Source organism: Geotrypetes seraphini, chromosome 3, assembly GCF_902459505.1.
Source record: "Geotrypetes seraphini chromosome 3, aGeoSer1.1, whole genome shotgun sequence".
NCBI lineage: Eukaryota > Metazoa > Chordata > Amphibia > Gymnophiona > Dermophiidae > Geotrypetes > Geotrypetes seraphini.
Window position 1 is genome coordinate 131,532,135 of NC_047086.1, and position 22,907 is coordinate 131,555,041.

General features: G+C 44.9%; 1 protein-coding gene across 1 annotated transcript in view; it reads left to right on the top strand.

Moving 5' to 3' along the window:
• Nucleotides 1–22,907, top strand: part of SCARA5 (scavenger receptor class A member 5) — a 426,171-nt gene that overhangs the window by 138,837 nt on the left and 264,427 nt on the right. Inside the window, exon 3 of the mRNA XM_033939637.1 lies at nt 16,597–16,725. Coding sequence (XP_033795528.1) covers nt 16,597–16,725 — 129 coding nt within the window. The remainder of the gene's footprint in view (nt 1–16,596; nt 16,726–22,907) is intronic.

Sequence of the window (22,907 nt, forward strand, 5' to 3'; positions counted from 1 at the left end):
TGTCCTTGAATGGTTCTCAAAATTCCTTCATTCCCGCTCCTACATTGTCAACATGAATGGTACCTCTTCCTCCCCCTGGACACCAATCTGTGGAGTCCCGCAAGGTTCACCTCTTTCTCCTATCCTCTTCAACATTTATATGTCCTCCCTAAAACTCCTCCATCTATCCCCCCTTGAAACAATTTACACCTATGCTGATGACATCCTTGTCCTTCTCGAGACCGACTCGAACCTCACCGATCTCCCATTGAACATATCCTCCTGTATCTCAAACCTCCAATCTTGGGCCCACTCCGTCCAAATGAAATTGAATGAATCCAAGACAAAACTACTTTGGCTTGGCCCAAAATTAGCTCAGCTACCCCCCTCAATCCCACTGCCTTCCGGCTCCTCTCTGCAGCTCGAATTCTCCAGCAAGGTCCTGGGCGTCATCATTGATTCCACACTGTCCTTCAACGACCACCTCAACTCCCTGATAAAAAAATGCTATTTCAGCCTTCACATGCTGAGGTCAGTAAGATCCTGTTTCCATCAAAAACATTTTGCCGTTCTCGTCCAATCCATCATCCTCTCCAGACTGGACTATTGCGGCCAAGCTTATCTTTTCTAAAAGTAAATTCAATCACGTCTCACCACTCCTTTCCAAGCTTCACTGGTTTCCGATAACTTCCAGAGTCCACTTCAAATGCATCAGTCTAACCTTCAAGATCCTCCACGGCATCCTTCCTCCACTAATTCCTCTTTCCTGGAATTCCTCGAATCTTAGTACCTCCAGACCTACCCAAAAATCGAAACTATCCTTCCCCTCACTAAAAGGCATTTCCCACCCAGGAAAACTGGGGACTTCCCTCCTCTTCAGATTCACCGAGCTCTGGAATAACCTCACCTCCCCCCTTCGGAACCTGAGTGCTTTCCAACCCTTCCGCAAACATCTGAAAACCTGGCTTTTCTCTAATATCTAACTTCTCCCCCTCTCTGATATCCTAGCTCTCTAACACTCTTCTTCCCTCCGATCTTCATCTAGCCCTTTCCCTGGAGTTCCTTTCTTATTACAATCCCTGTAAACCATGCCGAGCTCCACGACCATGGAGATGGCGCGGTATAAAAACCTAAGGTTTAGTTTAGTTTAGTTTAGTTCTGTATATCATATGTGAATTTGCATCCTTGTTGCCTATCATTTGCCATGCTACTGAGATCAGTGCCCAAAACATGTACAAAGGAATTTCTACTACAGCTCTTCATTCTTTTAATCTGTTGTTCTATACATCTGTGGTATGTGAAATTGTAACCTTGCTGCTAAACATTCTACTGTGTATGTAAACTTGTAACCCATTCTGGGCTCTTCTGGGAGGACGAACGGTGCTTTCTATGTTATTTGCTCATTTTTCCTTGCTCTCAGGCCCTGATTCTGCAGTGTCCCAATTATAGGCAGCTGTAGGCGTCCTACAGCTGTCTAACCAGCCAATCAGGAGGCATGTTTTGTAAAAAAAATGCTCCCCAGGCAGGCCGCTTATATTGAAGGGAAATGCTTGAGTACCTGATTGTAAAAACCGCTTAAATAACCTTGATAGGCGGTATATAAAATCCTAATAAACTTGAAACTTGAAACCTAATAAACTTGAAGGTGCCTCCAGGAGCCTAGGGAGCCCCACAATCCCGCCTAAGCTCGCCTAAGGCTAGGCGATAGCCTTAGGTAAACCTAGGCAGCCCTACATGTCTCCCTAGCAGAGCGGGAGATGCTTACAATGTAGGCTAGCAAAATGCTGGTCTACATGGTAAGTAGACGCGGCCGCTATACTTTATCGCAGCAAGGGATCTCCCTGCCGCAATTAGTATAGCGGCCGCAGCTACAGCCTCCAGACTCCCCAACCCCTCCTGACGTTCACGGCAGGAGTATGCCCAACCCCTCCTGTCAAAAGAACCCGCCCCCCAAGATCGCCAGCAGGAGGGTACACAACACCTCCTTCCGGACCCCCCCCCCCAACGAACCTCCCCAAACAAAATGCCCTAACTGCCCTCCCCGGACCCCCCCCCCCCCATGGCCTCCCCAAAGATCGACGGCAGGAGGGTGCCCAACCCCTCCTGCCGGACCCCTCAATGCCCCCCCGAAGATCACCAGCAGGAGAGTGCCCAACCCCTCCTATACAGAATCCGGGCCTCAGTGTACACTTCTTCAGAAAAACTATTTCTTAGTAAATGTTTCATTTTTGGGAAGAAATATATCTTATGTTGTTGGCTCTCTTCTGAACCCCCCTCCTTTTGGCTTCGGAGGAATTGGCTACATGAGCTTATGGGCTGGGAGGCCCGCTTGGCCTGTTCTTCTCGTCACCAGAGCAGACACTTTGACAACACCTGCACTCCATATTTGAACATTTTGTCCCCTGTGAGTCGTAGCTGTATCCTCAATAGACTCCAATTGTATTTGGGCATACCTGTTTGACATCTAACCCCCGTCTGTGTACTGTAGTATTTCTGTTGCTAGGGGAGGGAGGGAAGGGGGGTGGGCGGGGTTCTTTCTGCGGGATAGGGGTGGTTTGGTGTTTGATCATGACCGTGGAGGACATAAAAGTCCAGTCTTCCGCGGTAGCTAGTTTCTATTGTAAACCTAGTCTTACGCTTTTGTTGTTCCTGCTGTTGTCACTGTTTAATAAAAAAGATTTAAATATAAAAATAAAATCTCCTCTACGGCTGTTTTGTTTTGCTTCTGAACTTGCAGTGGATTTGTCTTCTGGTTTTTACTTGTCAACATCTGAATTTTAGCCATTTTACTCCTGAAGTGAAATGGCCTTAGAGTGCGGGAAAGACTTGCATAAGGAAGCACTAAGGCCACAGCTATGTAAAAGGGCCCCTTATTTTTTTTCTTTGGGATTGCTATAATCTGTAAGGGAAGATTCCACCAAGCCTTTCTTTTATAATTTCTTGTGACTATCTCCCATTACCATTTTTTTATCTCCTCCCCTCCTAACATAAATCAGCCCTACAAAGATATTGAGCTCCTTTTACCAAGCAACAATAGAACATTTTACCATGGGCCGGAGAAGTAAATGATCCGATGGTCATGCAATGCCTATGAGCGTCACAGCATTTATCTAGCCGGCCCGAGGTAAAACACTCTACCACTGCGTAATAAAAGGAGTCTCTCGTTATTTCCTTGTTTTCAATATTTTTCTGTTTTTCTGTTTTACTTGGCTATTTAGGTTATGTTTTTCCTTTAGATATGTCCCAGATTTATAAATTCAGGAACCCTTTTATTAAAACTTAGGCCCCCTTTTACTAAACCGCCCTAGCGTTTTTTAGCACCGGGAGCCGCACTGAATGCCCCACGCTGCTCCCGACGCTCATAGGAACTCTATGAGCGTCAGGAGCAGCGCGGGGCATTCAGCATGGCTCCCTGTGCTAAAAACCGCTAGCACGGAATAAAAACAATCAAGAGCAATACAAATGATCAAGGTAAATAAATTACAATTGTTTTTATTCTGTATGAAAGGGTGGTAGGGAGGGGGGAGGGATATATACATATTATATCATTTGATGGAATTAAGTGCTGTCTATATTGTTAATTGTTGATAATATGTTGCACTTTGTGTTGGTTTATAAAATGAATAAAGATTTTTTTTGGGGGAGGGGAAAAACCCGCTAGCACGGTTTAGTTAAAGGGGGCCTTAGTGTGTGCTAATAGACATTAGCATGTGCTAAGTGTAGGGTTATCAGTTTTTGCATCTGGTAAAGGAGGACACATGGCCACGCCCCATTCCGCCTCCCAACCCCAGCCCCATGCAAAATTTGTCTCTCCAGGCTGGGTCTGGAGTGCAACTGCATCTGTACATGCACAGATGCGATGTAATGACATCGCATGCATGCACGCATTCATGTGACATCACTGTGTCGCATCCGCACATGCTCGCCAGACTCGGCCCCGATTTTACCAGCTTTTCAAAACCCGGACAAAGTGCTGGGTTTTGAAAAGCCGTCTGGTCGCCCAGACAGTCCTCTGAAAAGAGGATATGTCCGGGTAGATCCAGACATCTGGTAACCCTAGCAAATGCCACATGCTACATGACCAATAGGTATAAAATAGGACATGGAGCATTTGGCTTGTGCTAATACCTGTTAGCATGCACTAAGCTTTAGTAGCATGGCCCCTGAGTAATCCAGCAGGAAAATCTATTGCTCAAGGAGGAGGTGATCAAAGAATCCTACTGAAATCTTTATGATGGAGTATACTACACTGGAGATTTTTTTTTTCACTGAATAAAGTGTACTGAGGAAAGAATAGAAGAACATGAATTCCCAAACAGTTCACGGCGAGCTATCAGCGGTATTTTCATTGGCCTTCATATCACATTGTTTTCCAAGACTTTGGGCATGATTCATTTCCGTTTTAGGGTAAGCTTATTTTACTTTATAAATTGCTCAGTCCAGGTTTTTGTTTTTTTCTTCATGCCAAAGAAATGTCATGCCACTAAAATGCAATTATGGCAAGAAATCTGTGATGCCTGCTTGTTGAGAGCTTGGAATTTCTAGCAGAACAGGGGGTGTTCTAGCAGTCAATGCTTAGATCACAATGGTGGGATTACAAATTTGTATTGCACAAATTTCTTTTTAAGAAGGGAGCATCTCATGGGCACACTCAGCGTGGTCCTGAATAGATTATTTTCTGGTTGTAAAAGAATGTGTTGTCGACTTGATGAGAACTTTCATCTGCGAGGGAAGATGAATAAATTATGAGTACGAAGCTGCTTGATCCAAAATAATCTGTGAACATTTTTAATAGGTTCACAGCCATTTTGGGCCTGATGCTATAAGTCGCACCTAGATCGGGGATGCGTAGCTGAGTTCCATGCAGAGCTCAGAATTGAGTAATGAGCTTAATTGGTGTGGTAATTGACCACACCATTGAAAACTCATTAAAAATAAATTAATTAAGAATTCCATGTGGAACTCGGAGTGATGCCTAGCAACACCTAAGTTGAGACACCTATCCATGCCTACCCTCCTAACTCTCACTCACTTGTAAGGTACCCATTGTCTGCTTTATCATTCCCTCTGTGAGAAATTCCCTAACCCCTATTTGTCCTGTTTGTCTGTTTTAAATTAGATTATAAGCTCTATTAGACAGGGATTGTCTCTTACATGTTTAATATACAGTGTCATATATTACTTAACATTTCTATAACATTGCTAGACATATATGGCACTGTATATTAAACATGTAAGAGACAATCCCTGCCTAATAGAGCTTATAATCTAATTTAAAACAGACAAACAGGACAAATAGGGGTTAGGGAATTTCTCACAGAGGGAATGATAAAGCAGACAATGGGTACCTTACAAGTGAGCAGGGCTGGATTTTCCTATAGGCTAACTAGGCTTCAGCCTAGGGCCTCAAGATCCGTGTCACATTTTTTATAAAATTTAGTACCAATAACAACATGTTTCATTTAACATATTGATATATATCACAGTAATGATGTATTTTATTATCTCTCATGTAATTTACAAACTTAAAAATGGGAGGTGAAAGGGCCTCATAAGTGGAATAGCCTAGGGCCTCTTTCATCTAAATCCGGCCCTGCATGTGAGTGAGAGTTAGGAATTAAAAAGTGGGCTTTTAGCCTAGATCTGAATACTGTCAGAGGCAGAGCTTGATACACTGACTCAGGCAGTCTGTTCCAGGCATACAGTGTTGCAAGATAGAAGGGTCGGGGTCTGGAGTTGTCAATAGAGGAGAAGGGTACAGATAAGAGAGACTTACCTGATGAACGGAGTTCCCTGGGAGGAATATGAGGACAGATGAGTGATACTGAAGAACTGCAGAGTGAATAAGAGGCGTTTGAACATTATGAGGAAATCGATAGGGAACCAGTGACTTCAGGAGAGGGGTAATGTGAGCACAGTGACACTGGCAGAATGTAAGTCATGCAGCAGAATTTTGGAACAGAATGAAGGGAAGAGCGATGGCTTAGTGGAAGACCTGTGAAAAGCAAGTTGCAGTAATCTAGGTGAGAGGTGGTAAGAGCGTGGATAAGGGTTTTGGTAGTGTGCTCAGAAAGTAAAGGTCAGATTTTGGTGATATTATAAAGAAAGAAATGACAGGCTTAAGTGGTCTTTTGGATTTATGAAGAGAAAGAGAGAGAAGAATCAAATCCGAGTTCAAATATGTTTATTGATTTTCAATATACAATAAACAAAGAAAAATAGTGTACAGTAAGGAATACATTGAGAGATATACATATGCACTAACAGAGTTAGTGTCTCAGTACATTCTAGAACAATATAAAAACAAGTGAAGTAGAGAATCTTAATAATAATACAGTAATGTGATATCTCAATGTCAAACATATCCTAATCCTGGAGAGGAGGAGGAGATAGTAGAGAGAAGGAAATCAGATTGAATGAGATGAGCATACTAGATATTAGGAAGGAAAAAGCAATATCAAAGAGAAAGAAATAAAGTAGGGCGGGCATCAACATCTTTAATGAGTATTCCAATATCGATTGTGAGGGACAATAATTCAGAATCAAGCAATCAGTGAAGTCAACGGCTGTGCAGAAAAGTGTTGTACAGGTTCCCAGATGCGAGATATGGTCAGGGCTCTGTTAGAGAACTCCGCAGCTTTGATTTCATATGAGTGAGTCATGAGAACAGAATTCCACCAAAATACAATGTTAAGGGTATCTGCTGATTTCCAGTTATGAAGGATCATTTGGATCGTAAGGGCAATTAATATGTTAAGGAGAGATTGTTGAGTAGGAGTAAGTGGATCAATCACTGCTAAAGATCTAAAGAGAAGAATGTCAAAGGTAAAGTCAGATGTGATAGAAAGTATTCGTCGAATAAGTTCCCAAATTTTAGTCCAGAATGAGGTAAGAAGAGGACAAGCATAGATCATATGGTGGAGAGTGCCCATTTCCGCACTGCAGTGCCAACACAGATTTGAGTCCCGAAGCCCAGCTCGAAACAGTTTATAAGGTGTCCAGAAGGCATGATAAGCTAGAAAGTAGAGTGATTGCGTCAAGCTAGTAGAGGCAGTTGGGCGAATAATTTTACAGAAATGTCGTGCCCAATCTGCATCCGAACCGCACCAAGAGGTAAAATTCACCCAGGAATCGGTAGTCCTGTTGGATCTAGGGAAGAGGTGAGATCTAAGTTCTTTATAGAAGAGAGAAGTTGAGTGGCCTAGAAGACAGCCCTGTTGAGACAGGGTGATGAAATGGGATATTTGAGAGAAGGTGAAAATAGAGGGGGAATATTTTTTCAGACATTGAGAAAGTTGGAGCCAGTGGAAACATTCAGAAGGGGGCAAGTTAAATTTATCCATAATCTGAGAGAAAGATAATAGAGATTCTTTATGCAGAACTTGACCCAAAGACCAAATACCCTGATCAATCCACAAGCGCCAATGTACTGAGCGGTTACCTATGTTGAATATGGAATTATGCCACAAAGGAGCAGCCAAAGTGTGTCTTCTATCAGAATTTGAGAAGGTATCAAAATATTGTATGGCCTGAAGAGTTGCAGAAATAGTCACAGATTTAGAAGAAAGAGTGGACGGAGAGGAATATGGTAGGCAAGATAAGGGAATAGGGTTCGAAAGATATTGCTCAATGTGGACCCAGGCAGCATAATCATTATCTTTATCTATGCCCTGAGAGAAGAGTCAAATCCTACTTCCGCCTACCTTCAAAGGTAGTTACGGATAGGGGTGGAGAATAGGTATAGTATGACTTAGGCATCACAAGATGTCTGTGTTAGGTGCCGGTATATTAGACCAGGAAAACCCGCGCCTAATATACCGGCGCCTAACATTAGGACGCCCATCAAAACCTACATTGACTAGTCACCACTAGGTGCAATTCTATAAACGACGCCTAGTAGTTCATTGACAACTGTGCCAAACAGTGAGAAGGAGTTAGGCACCGTTAATAGAATCAGGCCTTTTGTGTGAAATTTAGCTATATTACACATGAAATTTTTCATGCTTCCGGTTGTAGCAATGCAATTGTTCCCTCGAGCATGTTGGAAATGGTTTAAAGAACATAAGAACATAAGAATTGCCACTGCTGAGTCAGACCTGTGGTCCATCATGCCCAGCAGTCCGCTCACGCGGCGGCTCTCTGGTCTAAGACCAGCACCCTAACTGAGACTAGCCCTACCAGCTACCAGCCCTACTAGCCCTACCAGCGCATGTTCTTGTTCAGCAGAAACTTGTCTAACTTTGTCTTGAATCCTTGGAGGGTGTTTTCCCCTATAACAGCCTCTGTCCCACTCATGTCACAGGCCTCCTAAGGATTCAAATACTACTGCTACTTTTAATTATTTCTCTAGCGCTACCAGATGTACACAGCGCTATACAGAGTCACAAAGAAGACGGTCCCTGCTCGAAAGAGCTTGCAATCTAAACAGACGAGCAGGACGTCATGGATACAGTTAAGAGGAATGGTTAATCTGCTGTCTGGGTTGGTATGCAGTGGGGAGTAGGGTTATGGATTGAAGGCTATATAAGAAAGATGGGTTTTCAGTCTGCTTTTAAACAAGGGAAGGGGCTTGATGGACAAACTTGGGTAATTTATTCCATGCATAGGGGCAGATAGATGAAAGTAATGGAGTCTGGAATACCTGTTTATCTAGTGGACCTTCACAATCCATAGTAGTCCTGAAAGTTTAAAATAAAAAAGGTCTTTAGTTAAGTCCTAGATCAGATTTATAAAGGGACTCAAAGCATTTAGTGTGACTTTTCCAGTCCTTAAACTTACCTCCATAGAGAACTTACCCAGTTTGAAGGCACTGGCAATTGCCCCTGCTCTCTACAGGAATGCCTTTGAATTTGAGTATATTTTTTGCGGTGGGAGAAGGGAAAGGGGATCTGGTTAGGGCACGCTGAACCCGAGCCTTTTGGTTCCATTTTTCCAAACAGGTTAAGTAAAGTTAAACTACGGCCCAGTAGGGGAAGGGTGATAAAGGGCTGACTGAGCAGGAATTTGAGGGCCCAGTAAGAAAGATGAGCAGGTGTAGCTCGTTAAAGCACTGAAGTGAAGCATGAAGTGAGGTTTGAGGCCTTCAGGAAAATAACCACATCTGGTAGGCATTCTTTTGCAAAATTCATTTTTCTTGCCTGTTTTCCACTTGACGCTAAGAGTGAGCGGCTCTGCATAATTTTAGTTCTTCCCATACCACAGTCCCTTGCAATCGTGCACATGTAAATACCAGCTTCCTAAATTATATATACATATGTACAGTATATCCTGGACTTTACGGCCCAGATTCTCTAAAAGTGCGTCCCGATTTTAGGCAGCTGTAGGCGTCCTACAGCTGTCTAATCAGCCAATCGGGATGCACGTTTTTAAAAAAAAACAAAATGCTCCCCAGGCAGGCCGCCTATATTGAAGGCGAGGCCCTGATTCTGTATAGGACGCCCGGGAGAGGCGTCCTATTCAGAATCGGCCTAAACTAAACCCCGATTCTGTAACCGGCGTCCATGTTACAGACGCGGGTTAGAGAATCGGGTTAGATTAGACACGGCCCGCTACACTTATCGCGGCAAGGGATCTCTCTGCCGCTATAAGTATAGCGGGCCGCGGCCTGTCCGATCGGATGCCCCCCCCCGACAATACCGCCCGACCGCCCCCCCCGACACTACCGACCGCCCCCCCCCCGACACTACTGATGCTGGCAGGAGAGTGTCCAATCCCTCCTGCCCGAAGACGGCACCCCCCCCCCTCCTGCCCGAAGACTGCACACCACCCCCCGGCGCTAACAACCCCCAAACTAACCTGTTCTTCGGGCCAGACGGTTCTTTCCCGTCTAGCCGGTAAGCCCGCCTCGTCGAAATGAGGCGGGCTCGCCCCTTCCCGGCCCATCCCGCCGAAGCCTAAGGCCTGATTGGCCCAGGCTCTAGAAGCCTGGACCAATCAGGCCTTAGGCATAGCGGGTCCGCCCATCCCCACTTGGCCAATCAGACCTTAGACTTAGTGGGGATGGGCGGACCCGCTATGCCTAAGGCCTGATTGGTCCAGGCTTCTAGAGCCTGGGCCAATCAGGCCTTAGGCTTCGGCGGGATGGGCCGGGAAGGGGCGAGCCCGCCTCATTTCGACGAGGCGGGCTTACCGGCTAGACGGGAAAGAACCGTCTGGCCCGAAGAACAGGTTAGTTTGGGGGTTGTTAGCGCCGGGGGGTGGTGTGCAGTCTTCGGGCAGGAGGGGGGGGGGTGCGCCGTCTTCGGGCAGGAGGAGGAGGGAGGGGGGGTGCGCCGTCTTCGGGCAGGAGGGATTGGGCACTCTCCTGCCAGCATCGGTAGTGTCGGGGTGGGAGGGAGATCGGTAATGTCGGGGGGGGGGGCATCCGATCGGACAGGCCGCGGCCCGCTATACTTATAGCGGCAGAGAGATCCCTTGCCGCGATAAGTATAGCAGCTGCGTCTACTTACAATGTAGACCAGCATTTTGCTGGCCTACATTTTTAAGGTTTCTTCCTCTACTAGGGAGACGCGTAGGGCCACCTAGGTTCGCCTAAGGCCCTTAGGCGAGCTTAGGCGTCTTGCGGGTCTCCCTAGGCTCCCGGAGGTGCCTTCAGGCCTGCCTGGGGAGCATTTTTTTTTTTTTAAACGTGCATCCTGATTGGCTGATTAGACAGCTGTAAGACGCCTACAGCTGCCTAAAATCGGGACGCACTTTTTGAGAATCAGGGCCTACATGTATAAATCACAACTAAGGGCTCCTTTTACTAAGGCGCACTACGCTTCTAGAACTAACGCCAACTCAATGCTGGCATTAAGGTCTAGCGCGCGGGGCAATGTAGCGCGCGCTATTCCGCACGTTAAAGCCCTAACGCACCTTAGTAAAAGGAGCCCTAAGGCTTTTCAAATAAGGTCCTTACCATGTTCTGAAATGTTTTGAATTGCTATCTACTTATTAATGCATTGGCAGGCTTGTATGTGAACATTTGTTATTTAGTATATGTATAATTTTCCATTTCTATAATCTAATATTTTTTACTTAGTTATTACAAAGATAAACATGTAATCCATGGGTTCATTACATCTAACACTGTTTAGTTCATGTTTAATATTTTGTATTTTTGATAGCCATGGGATTATGCTGTTGACATATTTTAGGACTTTATCCCCTAAGAAGGAAAAACAATCAAATCAAGCTTTTTGAACGTAATACAATAAAAACAAGCTGGAGGAGTTCATACTTGTAGTATAACGCAAATTTGGCATGTGTTTCCTCCTCCTCCTCCCTGCAGGTCCTTTATTTCTTCCCTTGATTTTAAAAATAAGACATAAGAATCTACCCTAGTAATTGTGCTTCAGTGAGCAAGCCAAGCAGGGCCACCGAGAGAAAATCCTGGCCCCGGTACAAAGAAGGTGTGTGGGGAGAGACAAGATGGCATCGTAGTGGAAGGACGCTCAGAGTTCTCCTTCTGCCAGAAAAGTTCTTTCTTCGTGCTACAGCTCTTTGAGCGAAATTTGTTATGCTTAAGAGACGAGGCAGGGTGGCTGCTTCAGCCCAACAGCCGGGACCTACTTTAATGAGGCAAGGACTTCTCACACGTTTCTTTACATCCTCGCCTCGGGGCGATTCTGCTGAGACAGATTCGAAGGAAGCGTTGGCACTAGGAAGCGAAATCTCGCTTAGTCCTGCGGGACCTGCACCTCCCTTGCAGCTGCGAGAGAGGGGAACTTTGGCAGCAATGTTGGCAGTGGATTCCCCGCTGTCTCCGGAGCTATCGGGCTTGCCGGCTTCACCAGAACTCATGGCTGGAAGATCTTTAGTCAATGGAGCTCCAGTGGAGAGAAGGGAATTACCAACATTACAGCCCCTTATTAGACCCGCTGAAGTTACTCTAGACACTATTTGGACTGTGTTAGACTCCCTTTACAGGGTATGTCTGGGAACCTCTCCTCTTGTTCAGGCTCAATCTTTGAGGTTAGAAAAATTTGAAGAGGATTTGAAGTCCCAGGGTGAAAGAGTAAATTCTTAGAACCGTTGGTGCAGGGAATAAAATCTACTACTCGAACTATTCTGCAGGACAAACTTTTAATGACGAGAAAAATAGAAAATCTTGAGAATTATACCAAAAATTGAATTTAAGGCTGTTAAACTTCCCTATGACACTGACTATGACACCTAAAGAAACTTTTTATAAGTTCCTGAAAGAAGTTTCCAAATATCCCGATAACGGACTGCCTCCTCTACATAAAATTTATTTTTTGCCAGCTTCTCAAGAAAAGCCTTCCTCTTCTGATTCTGAGGTTATTCCTCAGATAACGACAGCAGGCCAACTGGATATTTCAAATATATTAGAGAATTTTCAAGAGGAAGTCATTTTGTGTTCAACGTTTTTTGTATTTCATCAAGATAAAGAAGCACTTTTTTGCCTTTTTTTTTAGGCTGAAGGAAGTTTATTTTCTGAATAGTAAAATTTCGATGTTTGCAAATGTATTAAGAATTACACAGACAAGAAGAAAAAGATTCCTGGAAATGAATGATAGGGTGAAAGCATTGGGAGCAAAATTTCAATTACGATATACTTGTAAATGTATGATCTATTTGGATCAGAATTCCTATATATTTTATGAGCCCTCCCAGTTACAATTTTTTTTAGAGAGGAAAGGGGTAACATTGCAGATTCCCAAGAGTTTGCCTTAGTATGCAACTCCATATTATAAATGGGGATGTGTCACTACCTTTCCTAATAACTTTTTGCTTATAGTATCATTCCTTCTATTGTGAAATTGTCTCTCTCCATAATGAGGATTACACAAGAGTACTGATCTAGTGAAAGGAACTGTTGATTTATTTGTTTATAATTTCTTTTTATTTCAATGTGTAAGACTCTTGTATTTGTTCAATATCTATTTTACTGAAATATGATTAAAATGATAAATAAAGAAAAAAAAAAAGGTGTGTGGGACATACAAAATTGAAATATAGAAATATAGAACATAGAAATTTGCAGTATTGCTATCGAGAATTTCGTTAGTGGTTCTAAAGTTAGGACAATATTGCTACTGTCTTTCCACTAACTGTCAAGCCGTTTATAATCTCGAATCTCTCGATAACATAGACAAGGCACATGATGTCCTTTATGCTACAATTTCAGCATTTACAGGGAACTTTACCTGTTGAATTATTTCTTCCTTCACTGTCCTGTAAAGTCTTCTTTGGAGTCTACGATGAATCAGTGTGGCTCATGTCCCATTTTCTTCTTCCTCCCGGGATTCGTTGGGAAAGCAAGGAGGAGTAATCCAAGCAATAAGTTTGAAGCTAGGAATGAAAACGTGAGAACACTCGTCGATAGTCACTTTCACAAGTTTTTGTTTGTTGAATCTTGAATGCACTGTATTATGTCACTCAAAAGTATTTTATCATTGTCACGGCCTTCTATTGCTTCATGCTCACTCAACGCATCGCGATCTTGTACACAGAAGTTCTCTTGCCGTCCTTTGTCTTAGTTTGTAAGGACGTCTCCTTCTCGAGATGACACATTTCATTTTTTGTGATGTTTCTTGGGCTTCATTGGGCTCCCTTGAGCTTCATAGGCCCTAAAGTGATATACCAGCTTACCCCTCTCTCCTCGGGCCTGAAGCCAGGTCATCATTATCTGGCAGAATCCAGCAAGATTCCATGCTGCTTATCCCCAGAGATAACAGTAGCTTTCTCCAAGTCTACCTTAACAGTTTATGGCTATCATTCAGGAACTTATCCAAACCTTTAAAAAAGCCAGATACACTAAGGTAAGGGGATGGGGGTTCATCAAGGTGCAGTAAAAATTTGCTCTTTACCATACTTTGATGCCCTGCCGCCACTATCGCTCATGTCAGCACACTGAAGTAGTCATTTATTTCATGTGACGTTTACACAGTCAGCATTAGCTACTGGTAATTGAAATCAAGATCTCCATGGAGAGAGAGAACAGTAAAGGATCTATGTTCTTAAATGTTATGATTTATATATAGATATTTCAAACTGTTTTGTGTCTGAATTTAAGAGGGCCTAGGATAGGCACATGGGATCTCTCAGAAAGAGAAAGAGATAATGGTTACTGCACATGAGCAGACTAGATGGGCCATTTGGCCTTTTTTTGTCTTAGTTTATTTATCAAATTTTAATACAAAATAGAAAGAAAAAGACATAGCCAGGGATATACAGACTTCATACAATATGTCATGCATAAGAAACAAAGCAAACCTAACAAGTGTCAGATATCAACATTAAATATTCTTAGTAGACCATTTCTCTGAGAGAGACATGTTTGAATTAGATGAGTAATTTCTTTTAACAAAATAGCATTCATATCTGTAAGACATAGTAAATTCCACCTGCCATCATGCTTCTATGTTTCTATGGATCTACAACCTATTTAGAAGATGACAAGGATAATTAGCAATCTTTTTCAGGTTTTCCTAAACAGTCATCTGGCTAGCTTTTGCCTTTATTGCACCCTCTCTATCAGGCTGCCATAACTTCCCTGTTTTGATAGTATGCAAGCTATGCTCTCCTGAGCAACTCGGCTTTTCCCCGGTGATGGGATAATTGTGTGCGAGACACCAGCGCGCCGACAATCCAGCACTGAAAATTCAGCGCAAGACAGAAGTGCACCGCCGAAAGCCACCGAAAAACTTATTTTTTAAGAGCTCCAACGGGGGTGGGGGTGGGGGGAACCCCCCCCCCCACTTTAATGCATAGTGTTCGCGCTGCCATTGGGGGAGGTGTGGGGGGTGCAACCCCCCACATTATAGACAAAATGGAACTTTTCCTGAAAAAAATCAGAAACTGTTCCGTTTTCTCTATAATGTGGGGGGTTGCACCGCCCCCCCCCAACGGCAGCGCGAACACTGTGCATTAAAGTGTGTGGGGGGGGGGGTTCCCCCCACATCCCCCATCAGAGCTCTTAAAAAATAAGTTTTTCGGCGGCGTGATTCTGTCTTGTGTTGAATTGTCAGCGATGGATTGTCAGCGCGCTGGTGTCTTGCACACCACTGACTATGAACCCTTTCCCCCAGGATCTCATTTAAAGACTGCTAGAACTCTTAAATTTTGGTTAAGATGGAGCCTATCTTTTTTGGAATTGGCTTCCCTTTTCCCAGAATATGATCCAGTTCCTAACAAATCTAAATTCGCAAATGTGGGCTTGTTGGAATTTTCTTTGTATTAATACCTATAAAGGGGTGGGGGGTTTTTTCTTTTTAATGCTGTAAATGGTGATGTTCCATTTTCCTTATCTAATATAAATATGAAAATTATTTCAATTTTTTAAAAATTACTCTTTTATGCACAGTTGGCTCATTCCCACATTGAGGCTCTGGAGTTCAGCCTGTCTTTTGAGTTCTGCACATAGAACAGGGAGCACATATGAAACTTGTACCCTGGATTTCAACTTTCTACCTAAGAACTTAAATTTGTTTTCTGGTTCCTCCTTCCCACGCTTTCCTATGTCATTGATTCCCACATGACATAGGAAAGCGTTGGCTCCACCCCAGTACTATCTAAAATCATTTCTAGGTGATATATAAGGTCTACCATATTTACATCAAGCAGGCAAAAAGACAAGATAATGTCCACCAGGCACCCAGCTATCTACATGCCTAATGATTGAATCGTCAAATAAAATGGCCATCCTAACCCCTGTTGGGCAGAAGCCCCTGGAAGCATATCCTCAGTGTGAGAGGTTATTGCATCCCTTGAAGGCAGGTCCTGGAAACAAGCACTATTGCTAGTCACAGATAGAAACAGATACAGGTAGGCATGAGAGGCAACCTAGTGAGAGAGTGTGGCACAGTGGTTAAAGGTACAGCCTCAGCACTCTGAGGTTGTGGGTTCAAACCTACACTGCTCCTTATGACCCTGGGCAAGTCACTTAATCCCCCCCATTGCCCCAGATAGATTGTGAGTCCACCAGGACAAACGGAAAAATGCTTGAGTAGCTAAATAAATTCATGTAAACCATATTGAGCTCTCTTGGGAGAACAATATAGAAAATTGAATAAATAAAGTATCTTTTGTTGCAAGGCAATTGCCTTCTAACAAAAATCACAGATTTAAAGCTGGCTGGTTAGCTATGAACACCAAAAAAGAGGCAGGAATTTAACACAGGAAAGACACCTGTCAATTTAGGAGTTATTTCTGTGGTTAAATGATAGGATGCACATCTGTAATTTAAAGTGCATCTTAACAGGTACTTGCCAGTTTTACCGGTATGCTAAGATTATAACTCTCAGTTTAAAAATATTAGTGGTGAACTGCTGCTTTTGGTACCAGTCAGTCTAGGTACCTGGTCTATTAAATCAATGGTCCCCAACCCTTTCCTGGAGGACCACCAGGCCAATCAGATTTTCAGGCTAGCCCTAATGAATATGCATGAGAGAGATTTACATATAATGGAAGTGACAGGCATGCAAATCTGCTCCATGCATATTCATTAGAACTATCCTGAAAACCCAATTGTCCTGGTGGTCCTCCAGGACAGGGTTGGGGACCACCGTATTAAAGGATCAGAGTACAAAATGGTTCTCAGTCATTGAAGTAAAAGAACTGATTCATATTCATTGCCAAGAAAGATATTTACGATGCTCTTTTTGTGATCTCTAGGTCCTGCCGGTCACAAGAGGGCAGCAGGTCGCTGTGGTCAGTTGAGCTCCATCGCAGCACTGAAGTATGCTGTGGTTGGACTATATTTGTTGGTGTTTCTTATTCTCATTGGAGTTTTCATCCTTGCAGGTAAATAAATAAGTAAATTATTTTTAATTGTGATGGATTAACATGGAATCAGTAGTTGTGAAAATGTAGCAAATTCTCTGTTAGTATCACTAAGGAACCTGCCTATGTTTAAAAAGGCAAATTCTATAACAAATCCCAGTAACAAATTTTCTGTCACTTTCAGATCCTTTGCAGGAGTAGGGACAGATTTGGGGGGGGGGGGCTACAGAAGGAGGCACTTGTACCTAGCAAATTCCTTATTAAGCTGAGTCATCTCTCTCCGCTATAGAGAGAGCTGCAAATAGATAGGGCAACTCCAAATCCTTCAGAAGGTCTGTTCAAAGAATTAGATGTCTACATACTAAAGAGAATTACAGATGATGTGCATGCTATTCAAGATATTGAAGATCTTATACCTCCATCACCACCTTCCAAGTCAATATTTCATCATCCATACCTCAGATCAGGAAAATAACGGAAGGAAAGTAGTCTACCTCCATCCTGATGCATCACTAGCTCCATGGAAAATGTCAGCTTTTATTACCTCAGACTTCCTACATTCATAGAACATGAGTCTGTTTGTTTGTTTATCGCCCGCCCTTATCCAGGGCGAGTTACATAACATACAAATTAAGACATAACATTTATCATACTAATCACATCAAAAACACACTATAAAATAAATTACACACTTACATAAAAATCAAATTGCATATGACATACACTTCGCATCAATGATGAGCAACATTTAATGCCAGACAACTGGCCAAGCCCTAAAATACATCAAAATATAAAATTGCATGTAGCATTCAGGACACCTCAATGACAAACATCATTACTCAAATAGAACAGACCGGACCATCGAAAACCTCTGTGACTAGGACTCAACACTCAACAGTCACCACTCCTTCTCCCTCAGCCAAACTCAGACCCTATATTTCATCTTACAGAACAGTTGTCTTTTCAGCATTTTTCGAAAGTTCTGTAAATTTTGCTGTTAGCGAATGTATCCTGGAAGGTTGTTCAACTCCCTGGGGCCGATGCAGTGAAAGACACTGTTCCTGGAAGAGGAAAGCCTTAAGTCCTGCACAGATGGAACAAATAGATCACAATGCTCAATTGAGCGACGTAGTTGAGTCGGCTCACGCATCAAGATGCTCTGGACCAGGTGTTTGGGGGCCAACTTATGTAAGCACATGAAAACATTTACCAGTAGCTTGTAACGTACCTTATCCCTTAGTTTCAGCCAACACACCCTTATAAAATATTCCGTCACATGCTCACGTCTGTCCAATCTAAATAGAGAGCGTACCACTGAATTCTGGGCCACCTGAAGTGCACCCAAAACTGAATCTGGTAATCCCAAGAACACTAGGCTGCAGTAGGCTGTATCTGTCTGTAAGTAGTAAAAAATTGATTATGTACCGATAAAGGTATGTTGAAGATTGAAAAAAACTACGGTTTTATTGGTAGACCATAAGACCGTTCCAACAATAGGTGCAGAGACTGATTTTGTTTTGGGTCAAAATCTCATTTCTAGCCGAAATGAGACATTTCAGGCTTGAGATTTTGACCCAATACAAAATCAGACTCTGCATCTATTTTTGAAACCGTCTCATGGTCTACCCACAAAATCTTAGCAGTGAGCATTTAGCTGACCACTGCCAGTATTATTTCCGAATATGCATTACCAGACCATGTCCAGGCTTTGGCATTATATATCTGGTTTATGCGACACTAGCTAACACATAGCTGGTTAAATCGATATTAAGAACTTAATTAGCCATGGGCTGCCGCATAAAGGGCTCCCTATACTTAACAGCAGTAGAGGATTCTATTGCGGGCCGGAAAGGTAAATGCTCTGACATGCACTGATTAACTACCGTATTTTCACGCAAATAACACGCACCCGTATAAAACGCGCACACGAATATAGCGCGCAGAAATCACGATGATTTGCACAAAAACTTTGATATACCGCGCTCACGGGTATACCGCGCATGCTGCCCGACGCTCCTTTCGCCCGCCCTGACTTTCTGTGCGCTGTCCCGACTCTCCGTTCACCCCCCCTGACTTCCGTGCACTGTCCCCCCTTGAAGGTCTGTCCCCATCCTGAAAGCCTGATGCCCCCCCCCCGACGTCCGATACATCCCTCCCCCCCCCCCCCCGAAGGACCGCCGACTCCCCAACAATATCGGGCCAGGAGGGAGCCCAAATCCTCCTGGCCACGGCGACCCCCTAACCCCACCCCGCACTACATTACGGGCAGGAGGGATCCCAGGCCCTCCTGCCCTCGACGCAAACCCCCCTCCCCCCCAAGAACCTCCGACCGCCCCCCAGCCGACCCGCGATCCCCCTGGCGACCCCCACGACCCCCCCACCCCCCTTCCCCGTACCTTTGGTAGTTGGGCCAGAAGGGAGCCCAAACCCTCCTGGCCACGGCGACCCCCTAACCCCACCCCGCACTACATTACGGGCAGGAGGGATCCCAGGCCCTCCTGCCCTCGACGCAAACCCCCCTCCCCCCCAAGAACCTCCGACCGCCCCCCAGCCGACCCGCGATCCCCCTGGCGACCCCCACGACCCCCCACCCCCCTTCCCCGTACCTTTAGTAGTTGGCCGGACAGACGGGAGCCAAACCCGCCTGTCCGGCAGGCAGCCAACGAAGGAATGAGGCCGGATTGGCCCATCCATCCTAAAGCTCCGCCTACTGGTGGGGCCTAAGGCGCGTGGGCCAATCAGAATAGGCCCTGGAGCCTTAGGTCCCACCTGGGGGCGCGGCCTGAGGCACATGGTCGGGTTGGGCCCATGTGCCTCAGGCCGCGCCCCCAGGTGGGACCTAAGGCTCCAGGGCCTATTCTGATTGGCCCACGCGCCTTAGGCCCCACCAGTAGGCGGAGCTTTAGGATGGATGGGCCAATCCGGCCTCATTCCTTCGTTGGCTGCCTGCCGGACAGGCGGGTTTGGCTCCCGTCTGTCCGGCCAACTACTAAAGGTACGGGGAAGGGGGGTGGGGGGGTCGTGGGGGTCGCCAGGGGGATCGCGGGTCGGCTGGGGGGCGGTCGGAGGTTCTTGGGGGGGAGGGGGGTTTGCGTCGAGGGCAGGAGGGCCTGGGATCCCTCCTGCCCGTAATGTAGTGCGGGGTGGGGTTAGGGGGTCGCCGTGGCCAGGAGGGTTTGGGCTCCCTTCTGGCCCAACTACCAAAGGTACGGGGAAGGGGGGTGGGGGGGTCGTGGGGGTCGCCAGGGGGATCGCGGGTCGGCTGGGGGGCGGTCGGAGGTTCTTGGGGGGGAGGGGGGTTTGCGTTGAGGGCAGGAGGGCCTGGGATCCCTCCTGCCCGTAATGTAGTGCGGGGTGGGGTTAGGGGGTCGCCGTGGCCAGGAGGGCTTGGGCTCCCTTCTGGCCCGATATTGTCGGGAAGTCGGCGGTCGTTCGGGGTGGGGGTGCGAGTGGTCCTGCCGGGGGGGGGGGATGTATCGGACGTCGGGGAGTCGGCCGGGCAAGAGGGCTTGGGCTCCCTCTTGCTCCGATCGTGGATGCGGGTGTGGGTGGGAGCGCGTGCGAGCGGTCGTTCGGGGTGGGGGTGCGAGTGGTCCTGCCGGGGGGGGGGATGTATCGGACGTCGGGGAGTCGGCCGGGCAAGAGGGCTTGGGCTCCCTCTTGCTCCGATCGTGGATGCGGGTGCGGGTGGGAGCGCGTGCGAGCGGTCGTTCGGGGTGGGGGTGCGAGCGGTCCTGCTGGGGGGGTGAATCGGGCGTCGGGCGGGGTGGGAACTATGTTTTAAAACTTTGGTATACCGCGCTCACGCATATAACGCGCGAGGGGTATGCGCGGTAGGTAAAAACGCGTATAACGCGCGCGTTATATGCGTGAAAATACGGTACTACTGAAAATTAGCAGATAGCCCCAAACAAGTGATTTAACAAGCCAGCGGCCATTTCTGGCCAGTTAAATCATTTTGAATATTGACCAGTTAGCTTTTTTTCAATCTTTGGTGTTGGTTTATTGATTCATAGCCAGGTTTTTACTGCTATTTTCCTGATCTGGGGTGCTTCAGATACCTTCAAGGATAGATTTTGGTGGTTGATGGAATCTTGACTTTGGAAGGTGGTGTTAAACTTCCCTGTGGCTTTCTTCCTCCAAGTAATAAAGTCTTATTATTTGCCAAATAACAAGAGACAATCCATGGAACCTGTTTCAACTGAGGGTTTGGGATCTGTTACCTCAGACAGTTTAAATGTCACTGAATTTCTGGAAACCTCTTTGGACTTAGGCCCTCTTTTACAAAGACGTGCTAAGTGTTTTAGTGCGTGATTAGTGCACGCTAAATCAACGCGCACACTAAACGCTAACATGTCCATAGGATAACATGCACGCGTTAGCGTTTAGCGTGCACTAAAAAGTATAGCGCACCTTTGTAAAAGAGGGGGTTAGTTTAGATCTGAGCTACTCTCCTTGTGTCCATTGTATTTGAAAGTGGTAACGATCTAGTTTTGGAATAGTTTTCAGAAATCAAACAGTAATATTTATGGGTCAAAAATTATGGTATTTTTCTGATGTGGGCAGAGAGACCCAGGAGAAGTACAGTCCGTTCTCGTTATTCACAGTAGTATAGTTCACAAAAATGTTCCTGAACCGTGAAATCACAAATAACGAAACTTTGAGTCTATGGGAAAATTAAGGTTAGGTTCTTGCAATACGCTTTGAGCCTCAAAACCGCAGAAAGAGAACAGTGGATCCTTTTGGAAGAATAGGGTTATTTTCCTGCATGGGACAGCACTTGAAGTAATCTACTCTCCAGATGCTTAGGGGCCATATCTGGAAGCAAAGCCTGATTGCGAAGTGAAAGTGAAAGCAAAGAAAGCTGGTTTTGTGAGCACTAGTCTGCGAATATGTAAAACAGTGGTGCGAATGGGGAATATAGATTGTAATTGATACACAAACTCACACATTGCAAATGTGTGGATAATGAGAGCAGACCTCTCTCAGTGTGTGTTTTGCAGTTTTATGCTGCATTTCTCTTACATTTTCCATCTAAGAGGTCTTTTTTATTAAGATGCACAAATGAATTTTAACATGCGCTATATGCTAAGAAGCCCATAGGAATAAAATGGGGCTTCTTAGCATTTAGCGCAGCTGCTCCAAAGTGTGCACCTTAGCGCACCTTAGTAAAAAGAGTCCTGTGTGTTTGGTCAAATTTCAAAATGTATGTTATGTTTTCTTTGATCCCAAACAACTTAAAGCTTTTCTTGATAGCAGGTTTCCCTTAAGAATTGGTGAAGATAGTCATGTTGTCTGATAGAGGATTTTAGAGTTAGGACAATTAAGGGATCCTATTACAAAGGCGTGCTAGCGGTCTAACGCGCATAATAGCGTGCGCTAAACCACCGGACGCGCTAGGCGCTACTGCCTCCTCTTGAGCAGGCAGTAGTTTTTGGCCAGCGCGGGGGTTAGCGAGTGATGAAAAGTCGCGTGCGTTAACCCCGCTAGCGTGCCTTTGTAAAAGGAGTCCTAAGTTTGTTTGTGCCTAGATATTACGTTTTAAGTTTGATTTCTTTAATGTTCTCCTTAATTTTTCTGGTGTGCTGCTATTTTCAGGGTCTAAGGGAAGGTATAAATTGTATGTGGATTAGTGAATGTTTTTGTTTCCTTTTTGCTGTTTTATTATCTACCCTGATTTCTGTATAAATATTGCTGCTTGTTAATTTGTAAAATTTGATTTAAACTGTTTTTACTAGTGGCTTTTGAAAAAATGTGAGGTAGATTAAGGAGAGTAAGGAATGAATTCAGTAACTAGATATTTATGAATTCCTGTAATGGTAATATTTATCCCCTGATAAAACATTTAGACCCGGATTCTGTAAATGGTGCCTAAATCTGCCAGTGCCTAGAAAAATGGTGCCAGTCGCGTGCCAATCATGCTTAGGCGCCATTTACGGAATCGCATCTGGCGGCGCCTATGTAGAAACTTAGGCACCGGAAATGTAGGCCAGGGTTTTTGAAGGCCTACATTTTGGGGGCCTGTTTTTAGAAAATCGCCTAGTCATGCTCTGCCCACAGAAATCACTACTTAGGCGATAGGCTGACCTTTTATTAGGCACCTTTTATTAGGCACCTATTACCTAATTATATTTTTTGCAATTATTGAAGCTAAGGGGATTTTGCTGATTAAATTAGGCACTCCTTAGAGAATCTGGCCCTTA